Below are 13,669 nucleotides of genomic sequence, written 5' to 3' on the forward strand. Positions count from 1 at the left end.
CCTGGTGCACATTCTGTACTTACTCATAGATTGCCAAAGACAAGCTATTTTTTGGTCTCACTACCCACTCAATGAACTTACGAAACTTACAGTTGTATACCTAAATGCATCAAAGCCAAGGTCCCTTTTCCTATTGTTTTAGGTCACAAAATTCAGAACATTATTTAATAGAGTAAGATTTAGATCTATAAGCATAACATCACCTCAATATTTCTTAATATAACTTAACATTAATATAATAAAGAGGTGTTTAAAGGCTATTGATCTCATTCTATATGATAATTTATGGATCCACAACATCACTGGTACCCCAACGTGTTTACAAACAGTAACATCTCAGTAACATTTCACATTTCCTTTCAGCAGTTGATGCCTCAGAAATATAAATATATATATATATACTATTTGTAAAATAGGAAAGCTTTCAGGGAACATTCCACAGTCCAAGGATTAAGGTACTTGCACAATTCTAATCAACTACTTAAACAGCTTTTCCTCCTTCCCCTCTTCAAGGATTCCTTCCTGCACACGAAGGACTATCTTACTCAACAATTTCTTGCAAATGAAATTTTCAGTAAGAAAGACATGTTTTGAAGAACTTACATGTCCAGAAGAAAATCTTAAATGCCTTTAATATTAGACAAATTACTCAAAGATTGCAGAAAGATTCAATTACCTCTCAATTAACCCTCAATCAACACAAAGGCTGATGTTGGAGAGAACGCCAAAAGATGTTGCCGACATAGACATCAAAGAACCAAACATTCCTACTGTTATTTTATACCACACTTGTCACAGTACTATAGGAAAAGTGACAGGTCAGAGTACGAAAGAGAGACATTGCTGATTTTGAGAAGCCTGCCACAAAAGCAACTACCAGAGCATGTTTAGGTGCTATATGATTGAAAGAGGCTTTAATAATGTGTACTTGCATAATGTACCATAGCCAAACACAGCAATGCTTTGTGCTCTTGTGAGTAAATAGAACTTGGCTTGTAGATTCATTTTAGTTATTAAGGTTTTTTTTTTATAATATTAGTATATTTTAGATATTTTTGTTAGTTTTTATATTTATTAGTTGATAGAGAACTATTAGGACACTTGGTCTATAGATGTTTTGGAAGATAAATATATCATGATTTTCACCAAAGGCTTAATAAAGCAGCAGTTACTAAAATCAAAAACAGCTTTTAATTTTTTTTTTTTAGGCAAAGATAGAGGACAAGATAGTTGTAAAGACTAACTCCACGCTCATGTAGAACACTTCATGTTTACATCACGACTGAGTATAAATTACAGATTCCACTTTGGTAAGTGGAGTAACACTACAGCCCCAGTCTGTCTTGAACAATCCATAAAAAAACAGAATGACTGAGAGTATCTGAGCTTGAAAGTTTTACTCCATATCACTTTCCAGTTGGAGTTTGCTCACTGAATACTTGGAACAGGCTGCCTAGACAGCTTGTGGAGTCTCCTTCTCTAGAGATCTTTAAAATCTGCTTGGATGCAGCCCTGTGCCACACGCTCTAGGCGACCCTGCATGTGCAGTGGGTTGGACTAGATGATCTCTAAAGATCCCTTCCAACCTTAAGGATTCTATGAATACTGTAATGCTGCTTATAAGAACTTACACGTACTAGGAACAGATGTGTTCATACATCTATTTTCAAATATCATTGCTTATAACCACCAGGTATCCACATCCAGGTATGTGGATGGTGCAACTCAAAGTCCTTTCTGGCAGAGCTCCAGATAATAAGCCACACAGTTAAGTACATGGTGTAAGGACAAGAAAGAGTTAAGAGCTTAGTAATCACGTCCAGAGTTTTCCTATGGAAATTACCAAAAAATCAAATAGAGAAACCAACCATTGACAAACCAACGGTTGTCAATAGCTCCACAAGTAGTTTCAGGAGAATATCCAAGAGCATTCCAGAGGTGAGACAAGTGGGATGGAATTTGTCTTCAACAGATGCAGCACCAATTTAAATATTGTTAATTTATTATGAACAGTAGGGATCCAAGCAGGTATATTATTTATAAGAAAATCAAAGGATCCAAGAAGATGACAACATGTAACATGTTTCTGATCTCAGTGCAAGGACCGTATGAGAACATGGTAAGAGAAAAGTGTCAGACAAGATACTCTGGGCAAACAACTCCATTTGTAAAGATACAACTTGCAAGCTCAAGTAATTACTTTGTAGATTACTTTGTAGTATGATCATAAGAGTATCCAGTTTATAGAAAACGGCTCAGTAACCTAAACTGAACTTACAACACATGACTCTCATACCACTCCTACATTATTTCAAAGAATAAATTGAGGGCCAGCCAGATGATTCCTGAAAGCAGAAATGGAAAGAAGGAAGGAAAGGAGAGCAGATAGAGAAATCAGACCCTCACAGAGAGTGGGATGGAAGAAAAAAAAAAAAAAAGAAAAAAAAAAGAAGGATGGACACGTAAGTGAGCAATTGCAGCAACAGCCCCAGGACACAAAGCTTCTACAAATAGTTCAGATCTTGCTTTAAGTCTGATTATATTAGTTCGAATCCGCCTATGAATTCACACAAGAAAATTAACCAGATATAAGCATACCTAAATTGGTTCAGTGTGATACCACTAAATCAATTTAAGTTAAACTTAGTATATAAGCAATATATACTGCCTGCCCTCTTCAACTTCAGTCAAGAAGTAATTATTGCAAGGTTCCATCACTAGCCTTTTTTTTTTTTTTTTTTTTTTTTTTTTTTTTAAATGACAAAAGATTAAAACTCCTGGAGGAAAAACTAATGACAAGAATCTCCTTCATACACACGTCCTCACTGAGAGTCATGCTTATATTAATGTCCTTCAACCAGTCTCTTTCAGGCTTGGTGGTGCTACATCACCAGCCTGCTCTAATTGTTGAGCTATCTATATTAGAAGAGCTGAGGAGGTTACCTATAATGAAACAACAATTATTTTCTTGAGTCTTACAAGATTAATTCAGAAAGTGGTTTCAAGGCTGTGAAGCTTGAGAAGAATCTGATATCTATACTTTAATCCTTTCAGCTGGAGAGCAAATCCCTCTGTCCTCTCCCTTCATGTGCATCTGCTTTGCTAGTTCCTCTGCTCACACCGAGTCCAATTAAGGCACTGTTTATTTTTATACGGAATAGGAAGGGCAGTTAGCTAATTCAGGGATGACAGTTTTGTTTCTGGGAAACATGCCCATAAGTACTGCAGTGCTGACCATCACATCATCTTTGCTTCTATTTTTGAATATAGCTACAGACACCAAGCAACAAACAAATTAACACTGTGGAAGTTAGAAGGCACGTACCTAGTATAATCACCTCCCAATAAACATTTGCACCTAATTCTAGTGCTGAAAAGAATACAAATCCATGCTATTGCAAATCAAAATGTTACAGTCAAATGCCACTCCGATCTTTGGGTTTTTAAACATATTGTTTATTAATAGTTAAACATCATCTCAACAAGTATCTGCACATATGCAGGGATGATCTTTCAATGACGTTGCTGTTTAAACTGAAGTCCACAGTAGCCACACGTTCCAGTTTTTGTATCTTTGTCCTGAAAAATAATAATTAAAAAATACAAAAATTATTGGTTTAATTTTACATGGAATACAGTTTATAAAAATTACAGAATTTCATTTATTTACATGTGCCATCTTAAAAAGGCTCAATAAAACTGAAGTGCATAGCGGAATATTACTTGAAACACTGGAAGTAAAAGAAGGCAGTAGGAGGTTCATTCTTGATTTCTCTACCACATGCAGTTGCCTTTTTTACTTCTGTCACACTTTAATATCATTTCAAAGTTGTTCCAAATGAGTTCTTTCCAACTGTAAGGGAAACTAGACATCTTAGGTCAGCTCAGTCGCATCTGTTTCACAGTTCTGAAAGGATTGTTTCATAATTATTTTAATACAAAACAGGACCTGGCATCTTCCAGGTTATACCCAGACAGGACTTTTAGCCAGGAACGTGAACTTCCCATTCTAGAACAGAGGAATATTCAAGAGGAATCTGAGAGAAAATCCCAAAGAAGAGGTTTGGAGAACAGTAGCAGACACTACAGTACAGAATTTTTTCTTCTTGGCTAAGGGTAAGAATTTTGTTGCTGCTGTATTTTTAATTTAGAAATATACCCGACTCCAGGCTGTTGCTGTAGTTCTGCCCAGCTTTCTTGTCTTTCTGACATATTAAGACAGACACTACGAAGCCTTTTATGATTTAGCAGCACGATTCTTAGTCATGACATTAAGTGAACTTACACTTTCCCTTCCTTAAAACAAGATCAGAATTGACCTATCAAAACTACCTCCTCATCCAATTCTAGATTTAAATCATTAGGACTAGCAGAAGCAAGTTGACCTAGTCTTATTTTCTGTGTTTGAGGACAATATAATTCAGAAACCTTACCAAGACATCTTTAACTTGAACTCTAACAATAATAGTAATAAATCTTAAAAGTCACAAAAATTAGAGCATTCTTCAGAAAGTGCTCTTGGCTCAAGCCAAGGGAAACAAAGTCACTTCAACAGGAAGGCAGAGCAGTTTAAAAGTTAATTTCCAGGACTATGGTTAACAAGCTTCATGAGATCATTTGATTTTGAAGAATATGAAGTGTTTAATTTGTTCAAAATAGGAGTGTTTTTCTTTTTTATTAAAGTTGGGAGCTGCAACAATAGTGACATTAAAGGACATCACTTCTCTCCCACAATTTACTTGGCTATTAAGCAAATGCCAAAGCTGAGGTGAGTAAGCAAAGATTTTAACTGCTATATTCACTCAAGGTCTGCCTGAGAAGAAAGAACAGGAACAAAGTATCAGGCCACTCTTGAAGTCTATCAAATTCATCAATAGTTATAAGATTCTTACTCCTTACAAATACACTAAAAATTGTATCATGAATGTCACAGTAAATAGGGAAAAAAATGAAACATTTATTCTTCAACTATTCTCTGACCATGGTGGAAGCTTTAAATCTCCAGAATTACCAAAGATTCCCAAAGACTGAAGAGCTTCCCACACAAAGAAAAACCAAAAAGTACTAAACTCGCAAAATTCAAAATAAAACACACATTCCTAAGAAAATTTCAAATGCATCCTCAATTTACATAGTGACATTTAGATAATCAAAGCAAGCATCTCAAAACACAGCAAGCATGTTATTGTTACTTACAAGGCACTGCTTGTTCTGACATATTGCTTCCTAGTTCACTTCCTTCTCCCTAAAATCTGACTGACCTATCAAACGAAACCAAATCAAGTGCAAAAATATCCTGATAACTTCAAATGAAACCATCTAATTTTTCTGGGTAGAAATCTTAATGTTGTATTAAACGTCAGATAAAATATCTCAGGCGGTTACACATTAAACTAACATATAAACTATATTAACTATATAAACATATAAAAATATATCAACTATATAACAAAGTAGAATATCTTACAAATGAAAATTATGATGGCAAATGTTCTATATAAAGAGCAAAGACATTACCAAGTTTATGTACACTTTAGGATGTCCCAAAGCTCCACCACCACCATCGCACGATATCACTCGGCTTTCAACTTCGCTCACAGGCTGCTCTGCTATTAAATCAATTGCAAAATTCCTGTTTACCTGTAAGGCAGAAAGGAAAAAAGAAGCTCTTGAGATGCATTCTGTTGGATCAGGAAAGGTAATTGCTGTTTACTGCCTCCCCAAGCTGCATATGTTTCTTTCCTCCTCCTCTGCAGCTGTAATAGCTCTTAGGACTGCTCTATAAACAAAATCAGTGAAACCATCATTTTTAGCTCTGCAAAAATATTCCCCCTGGCCTGAAACATGGATCACATCAGTGCTCAGGCTTACAATGCAACCTAAGCAGTTTCAGCAACGAGCGGAGCAGGAACGAGAAATCAAGAACAAAAGACATTTAACCATCATTGCCTCTGTATTGTACCTCAGTGACTAGGTGATGAAATTGCAAAAGACTCCAAATAATAGCGGGACAAGTAAGGTCAGATAATCTAGTGCCCCTCTTCACGCACATAATTCCATTGTGACATGTAAATCATCAACTTGGCACATAACAACAGTTTAAAAATGCAAATTGTTCAAAGTTACAATGAAAAGAAAACAAACCCATAAACATTACTATGCCTGTCTACAAATCCATAGTAGGGACACTTCCTGGCACATTTACTAAACTTGCAATAAACGCAACCATTTCTAGATGGTGTTAGGTCTGTTATAGCATAACTTGGGCCTAAGCAGGAACCTACTAAATCAGCCACCGTGTTTTTCCTCATTCATTTATGTCAACTTCTTCCAAATAGCTCAGAACCAGCACTGAGCAATCATCTCCACACCACCACTACCGTCCTATACAAAAACACTCCAGGGCGGGCAGCTAATTTCAAAGGCAGTTTAGTACATACGCAAACACGAAGTATTACACAAAGCCCAAGAAGGCACTACCTGCTGCCCTGTGCACTGGGCTCACAAAGATGCTGGCATCTTCACTGAAAACTAGACGCTAAGAAAAAAGCATAAGATAACTAAGCGTCCATTAAATGAATCCCTAAGGACTATAGTGGTGATTCTAGTACACAGTAACTTCAGATTCTTTCTCCAAATCTTCACAATTTTGCCACAGCACTGGAAATGTTAGTTTTATTAATGCATTTTCTTTTCCTAAATTTGATAGGAAAAAAAAAGTTTTGTTAACTTTCATTTTTGAAACAAACGGACAGCATTAATAATCCCATGACTTTGGGTCTATAGGATACAAGGCATACACAACCTTAGTCAACTTACAAGGATTTTTTACCACGTTTTTCTTAATGGTCAACATTTTGCTTCCTTCCTCTCACACTAAAGACAGGAGTTAACACCTTGGTGCATCTTTGTTTCAAAATTAGAAATAGAGCTCCACTCTTTCAAATCCAGTCTTATTTCTTAATCCTACAAACATCTGTGGAGAGAAGGGCAGGCAAGTCTCAAGTTCAACTGTAACTTTTTTAACAATTCAACCTACTAAGCAACACTGCAGGAGTTTGTAGAGAAAATGTGCTATAGAAAGACTAAATCATCACAGGAAAAACCTGTGAGAGAAAAGTGGGTCCATATGTTATGTCCTTTCCAGTAAAGGATGGCAGGAGTTTGTGGAAGGGCCTTTTTTCCTAAGCACATCCCAACACAACACTTCTTACCCCACAAAATCCAATGAGCAACTTTTCATTGGGCAGTAGTGCCACTTGACAGCCCCATTGCTGCTTGTTCCCACCTACTCGCCTGCGCCAGCGCGTTGTCTATGAGACGAGACGGAGCGATAAAAATCAAACTTGGAACTGACCCAGCTGCAAAACCCCAGAAAGAAAGAAAAAGGTTATATTTAAACTAGATCAGCTCTGGTGTCAGCTTCATTTCATGGCTTCAACTGCTGCACTGGCACAACAGAAAGGATAGAGCTGAAGTGGAAACTGTCATGTAGCATTAGTTTCTGTGGCATTTCAAGGATTATACAAGGACAAGATTACACTACTTTGGCCGCAACAGATAGAGTTTAACAGCCACTATTCTATTCTCAGTTTTCTCATAGCAACTTGTCTTAGACTGTTGCCAGAGATCATTAATCCCCCAGTTTGGGATTCTGAACATTCAAGTGTGCAGCGGAGAGAACAATGATTTCAGTTGAAACACATGGACTCCATTATCCAGACAATTAGACTGGCAGAACTGAGGCAACAATATCCCCCAAAAGCTGGACCCGCGCCCGCGGGGCAGGGCAGGCAGGGTGCTGCTCAGGGAGGCTGCGCAGAACCCTGGTCGAGGGCCCAGCTCTGCTTCCAAGGACACTCGCATCCCGAGACGGGAACTAGGGACAGAGACCAGCAGCTAAAGCCGGGCTGGTTACATAAGAAGTTAGGTTTGGTTCAGGGGGTCACGCTGGAGTTAGAGGGAAGTAATAACAGAGAAAGGAGAGGCGCAAACGTCACAGGCTCGCTCTAACACCAAGGCACCTTCAGACTACAGATACTGTCTTAACTGCTAGTAATAGGTTTTATGACGTTTGAGGGAACTCCTTCCTAAAGGCAAAGACTAGAAACACACTCCATTGCTAAGAATAACTGAGAAGTGGTTTAGTACCTGACATATAGGTGGTGTTCCAATTACCTAACAAAAATAAAATACATAAAATAAAATAATAAAGCTCATGAAGGCAGTGACACACATCTAGAGCCAATTAGGCCAACTTCGGCAAGCCAAGGCCGAAGCTTTTTACAGTTACCAAAGTTGCTTACTTTCTCACGCGAAAATTGCCTCTATTCTCCCATATGTCCCATCCTCCCACTACTGAGGCATACCTCTGGGTTCTGAAACTTCGTGCCATTTTCATTTAATTATTTCCTATTTAGAGCTCTTATCTTTGCCATGGAGCATGGACACGTAACTTATGAAAGTCACAATACTGCACCATAAATTAAGCAGTAATAATAATAATAATAAATCTACATAATTAGTTCAGTATAACTTAGAGAATATTTATTGCATTAAAATCTATTGCATCATATGCTTAATGCCTCTATTATGAGCACAGGCTTCTACCATTAACATTAAGAGCCTAAGCAGATACTCAAGTGGTGGGAAATACAATTTAGTTAAAACAACAATCTTCATTTCCCCGCCCACAAGCCAGCAGATCCCTGGTAGATCTGCACTGTTTGATGATCAGAATTATATGTGCACTTTCACATACTCACACCACTGACACCAACAGGCTTACCTGCCAACCGCAGAACAGCATGCTTGGCTAAAACCAGTGTAGGTAAGCTCTGCTTTTGAAGTTTCATTATTTCAGAATAAACTAAATCTTGTTTTGCATTTGTTATATCACTGCTTCAGCAAGTGCTTCCCGTTTCTGAAAATGAAGTGCCCTCATAAACATTTCCTAGGCAGTTTGTTTAAAGATGCCAAGGCAGGAAAACATTTAAGTATGTACTTTTCCTGAATACTGATGGCACTAAATATATACCTAAAATGTTCTATTGAACCAAATCACCTTTGACAATATCAAAGACATTGGTATCAAGCATAAATGTCAAAACCATTCCTCCGCCTTCCCTGAAGGAAAGCAGACTGAGTTACCTCCTTTTGTCGTCCAACAAATCTAACTCTTCTGTAATCCTTTTCATCATATACCTGAAATATAAAATCAGTTTCAGTTCATTTAAAAAGCAACAACAGAAAAAAGAACACAAAGACTTAGAGTGACATCAAGGCAAGATGTGCCATCAAATGTACCTACTGCCTACGGGATGGCATTAGCAAAGTCATGTTTATACAATTCTTTTTTGACAAGAAACAATAGAAAATTTATTTTTTAATGTAACAAATTGTGCTCTAAGGAGCAAGAGTTGAGCATGCTGAAAAGAGACAGTGGTGTCAACAAAGGTAACAAGAAGTTCTCTGTGATGAGATCTAGGTGAGAAGAAGCTCCTGATGACGCAGCTACAGCCAATGGAGTATTCTCTCCTGTTCATGGAATTAATACAGCTGTATCAGGAGGAAATACACTGCATTTTACAGTAGAAGGCTCAGTTGACCCAACCCTCCAACCCCAACAAACAAAAACTGCAACGCAGACAAGATATAAGCATGAGAACTGCCACACAAGCTAACAGATGCAGGAAACGGAAAGCAGAGAACCACCCCTTGCAAGAGGTACCCATCTATCTGTCAAGTTACCAGCTCTGACAAAAGCTGCACTCAGATATTTAGTAACTACTAAAGAGACTGTTCTTACCAACTGGTCTCTTTCTGAAATCATACATATCTTTTTTTTTTTCCCCTTAAGCAATATCCAACAACAGTAACTTTCAGGATACAAGCGTGCTAGCTAAAATAACATTTCATTTTGTTACAAAAACCTGCTTTCCACAGGGTGTGCATATGAAATCCTATCCGTATACTCAACTTAGAAAACTATGAATAAAAGCTTTCTAAACCTTCTAAAAGCTTTATCCATCTTTCATGAACACTATATTCATTTATCTCAAGACTCAACCATCATTTACACTAAGTACTTCTTCTGAAAATATTCTCAATCATAACACTATAAAAACTTATAACCCATAATTAAGATAAAATTAAACACAGAGGTAGAAGCCATTCACACGGGAGGTCACACTTTGCTGAAGTCAGAAAGGACGCAGACAGGACGAATTTTGCGAAACACGTAGCTTTTCATAACACAAGGCAGCATAGCTGAGAAACACGTAGAAGATCTCAGCCAAAAAAAAAAAAAAAAAACCCTTGTCCAAAGAACGCAATGAATGAGGACAAGAAGATGCAAACCCTGCAGCTGAACTGAGGCCCCCGTTCAAAGCAGAAAAGGAGCGTCCTGGTCACCCCCAGCCCGGGGGCAGCGAAACACCTTAACCGATGCGCGCGGAAAGCAGCTTTCTGTCCCTCGGGCTCTCCATAAGGACAAAGGGTGGGACAAAGGGTGGGACAAGGCCCCCCACGGCGCCCCCTCACCCCCAGAGCGGCTCAGGCCGCTCCGCCCGCCACCTACGCGACGGGCCGCGAGTCGCAGCGGCCGCCGCAGCCCTCACCTGCCCCGTGTGCGTCACCAGCTCGCCCGTGGCCGACGCCCGCACGCCGTAGGCCCGCACCAGCAACGGCAGCGGCGGCAACGCGCGCCCCAACGGCACCAAACGGCGGAAGGTCGCCCAGGGCGCCGCCATGTCGAGGCGGCCACGTGACGCCGCGCGGGCCGGAGCGCGCACGCGCCGCCGCCAGCCCGCCCTCCCCACCGCCCTCGCCCCGCGCCGAGGAGCGGGCCGCGCGCATGCGCGGGAGCAGGCCCTGCCCTGCGGTCGTTAACGGACGGAGGAGCGCGCGGTGACGGTTAGTGACCCGCGGCGCGGCGGCCGGCGGGCGGGCGGCGCCTGCACCTATTTCCTCTTCTCTCGTAGCTGCGGAAAATGTTGTCCTTCCTCGCCCGGGCTGCCGTTGCTGCTGCCGCCCGGCCGCTCCGCTCGCCCGTCTGCTCGCCGCTGTGGAGCGGCGCGGCCGCCGCCACCGCGGCGCGGGCTCTGCTCGCCAGCCCGCCACTGCCCGCAGTGCTGCCCCTGGCGGGCCTGAAAACGAAGACGTCGCTGAAGAAGCGCTGCAAGGACTGCTTCATCGTGCGCCGCCGGGGCCGCCTCTACGTGTGCTGCAAGACCAACCCCCGCCATAAGCAGCGGAAGTTGTAGCGCCGCGCCTGTCCCGCCTCTAGAACCGCCTCTGGTGCCTGGAGCTCTCTGTCGAAACGTGAAGCTCCTGCGATAGTCTTGAAAGAAAAATAAATAAATAAACTCGGGTTTTGTACGTGTAAGCCTGTGGTTCTTGGATCCTATATCTGCGAAGCTATGCTAATTCCATTGCGGTGTCAGCTGTGAGGGTTTTTTTTTTTTTTTTTTCTTTTTTTAATATACCTGACCAAACAATATGGTTGGGGACCCAAACCATAACATGGCACAGGTGACAGTTCTGGCACTTAACTCTCAAGTAGTGCAAGTCTTACACTCTTAAATCATGTAAGTCTCTGTTTTTGAGAGTGATTGCCATAGCCCTACCTTAAACCATTGAGGTTACCTTAAAATTGAGGTGCCTCGATTCCTGGGACCTTACACAAACTTGTGGCTGTGTTAGTAAGAATGAAGTAAAGCCTTCAAACTTGGTGACGCAATTCTTGATGAAAGAAAAGTGGAAATTAATACAGTGATGGTATGTTAATGTAGTACAAATCATTCTTTAGAAGTTGATATTGAAAGCTCTGAGATACAGAACCAGCAGCGTGAAACTCAGGTGGCGATTTAAGTGACAGATACTCAAACATACTGGAATTCAGTGTTCTGGCTTTTGGCTTGTTTTGTGGGTGAGGTAAAAACTTAATGAGTTACAGCAGCAAGCTTAATGAGTTATTGAGCAAGCATAACTTCATGTAGCTTCAGTAACGCCAGCCTAAATTCCTTGCTTGTTTTTGTGAGGCGTTAGGGGTGCTGGTATTTTAAATAGCATAGAGCAATGTGAGGCCTTAACCTATGTACCTTTTAGTATGTAAAGCTATTGCTTAATGATGTGTTGCCTGTTCAGTGTATTCTGGAGTGTCCTCAGCCACACGTGATGGTTCTGATGTACTTGCTTTTCCACCAGTAAAAGTTTCCTGAATCTGAACAGTAGTAAAAAGGCAACAATTAGAAATGGTTGCCTTTTGGGTGGATTTTTTTTACTGTGTTGGTAGTCATGCCGAGCTGGTATCAGTTGAACCTGGCCAAATCTCACTCCACAGCAGGGAGTGAAATTTAGGGTTAAGGTTACTGCATAGAACAGAGGGGCAGAGTTAGGGTGTTTTCATTTTGCCATTCAGCTTGAGATTAAGTTCAAGCTTTTACACTATGCTGAAGTTCAGGGTATAAACAAGCCTGACTTAACAGCCTATTTGAACATTTATAATTAGGACAGAACTATTTTGTGATTGAGGCCATTGAATTTAGCGTTGCCGGTCACAAACTTGAAGTCATTTAAATTCAGATGTTTGATAGTTCTGTAAATTATTTATCAGTCATTTGAATGGTCAGCTTGGTACCTAGCGTGGAGTTTTCGAATAATTTAGTGTTCATAGCCGTTAGGGAAAATGGATATTTGGTAGTGTTAACAGAATTTTGAAAGAGGATTATAGGATTAGAAACTAGGAGGCTCTGAATTGTAGAATTATAATTGTACTCTGGCTTGAAAAATACCAGTATAATTTTGAGGAAACAATTTCTGCCTTTGTTTCTGTTTCTCCATTTGTTAAATGGGAGTACTGAATCTAACTCCTCTTTCCAAGTACTTTTTATAATTAATGTCTGCAACTTGTTATGAAAATGTTTTGGAAAAAAATCGAATTTCAAAAAAGCTTTTTCTAATTTGGGTCAAATGAGCGTGACTAGAGATGGTGCAGCTACATGTCTATTTTAGGCTTATTTGCAACACTTGTAAAATGAATAGGTGAATTATGTGGGGCCTAACTGTTGGCAGATTAAGGAATGGCAACAATATAGACTATATTTTGCTATAGACTTCCTGAATGTTGTGATACTTAAACAGCTTTTTTCAAAGGACAGGGTGCATAACTGCTACTTAAGGAATCAAGGCCAAAAATGAAGTTCTAGAATACTAAAAATACAAATCTGTATTATTCCCTAATTGCTTGTATGGAGGTTTTTCTATGTTACTTCTCTTTCTTCCACAGCATGTTGGCGGGAGTTTGAGGGAAATGTTTAGGAGAGCACAAGAAAAACGGAGGTAGCTCAGGAAGAAAACAGGACCAAATAGTGAGGGAATAAGAATCGTTGCACTAAAAATTGAAATGAGACTCATGTTCCAATTACACTTTCATGTTTCCTGATGGTTTTATGTCTGGATTACCTCTTCCAGGGATACCCCTTTCCTTTTCCAACCCCCTGTGATGGGGCAGTAGTGTGACCACTGGGCTTCACTGTGACTGCCGAGGTAATACAGTTATGAAAATAACATGCAGTTATGCTTGCCTAAAGTTGCTTAATTTCTCAAAGCTCTTCTAGGCTGTGAGATTGCCTTTCAGATTCCTGATATGCAACAGGTGGATAGGTAT

At 40.0% G+C, this 13,669-nt stretch overlaps 2 protein-coding genes across 2 annotated transcripts; one reads left to right on the forward strand and one right to left on the reverse strand.

Moving 5' to 3' along the window:
- Nucleotides 1-3,447: 3,447 nt before the first annotated feature.
- On the reverse strand, nucleotides 3,448-10,761 carry NDUFS6 (NADH:ubiquinone oxidoreductase subunit S6). The gene is made up of 4 exons (XM_026045600.1): nucleotides 10,620-10,761; nucleotides 9,151-9,204; nucleotides 5,518-5,640; nucleotides 3,448-3,579 (listed from the first exon to the last, which is right to left on the reverse strand). Exons 1-4 carry the CDS (start codon nucleotides 10,749-10,751, stop codon nucleotides 3,514-3,516), a joined length of 375 nt encoding a protein of 124 aa, XP_025901385.1. The 5' UTR covers nucleotides 10,752-10,761; the 3' UTR covers nucleotides 3,448-3,513.
- Nucleotides 10,762-10,875: 114 nt separating this feature from the next.
- On the forward strand, nucleotides 10,876-11,379 carry MRPL36 (mitochondrial ribosomal protein L36). Its single transcript, XM_026045601.1, has 2 exons — nucleotides 10,876-10,914; nucleotides 10,983-11,379. Exon 2 carries the CDS (start codon nucleotides 10,992-10,994, stop codon nucleotides 11,262-11,264), a length of 273 nt encoding a protein of 90 aa, XP_025901386.1. The 5' UTR covers nucleotides 10,876-10,914; nucleotides 10,983-10,991; the 3' UTR covers nucleotides 11,265-11,379.
- The last annotated feature ends 2,290 nt before the right edge of the window (nucleotides 11,380-13,669 follow it).

The sequence above is a fragment of the Nothoprocta perdicaria genome, unplaced genomic scaffold, assembly GCF_003342845.1.
Source record: "Nothoprocta perdicaria isolate Ctin4 unplaced genomic scaffold, notPer1 scaffold_402, whole genome shotgun sequence".
Classification (NCBI taxonomy): Eukaryota; Metazoa; Chordata; class Aves; order Tinamiformes; family Tinamidae; genus Nothoprocta; species Nothoprocta perdicaria.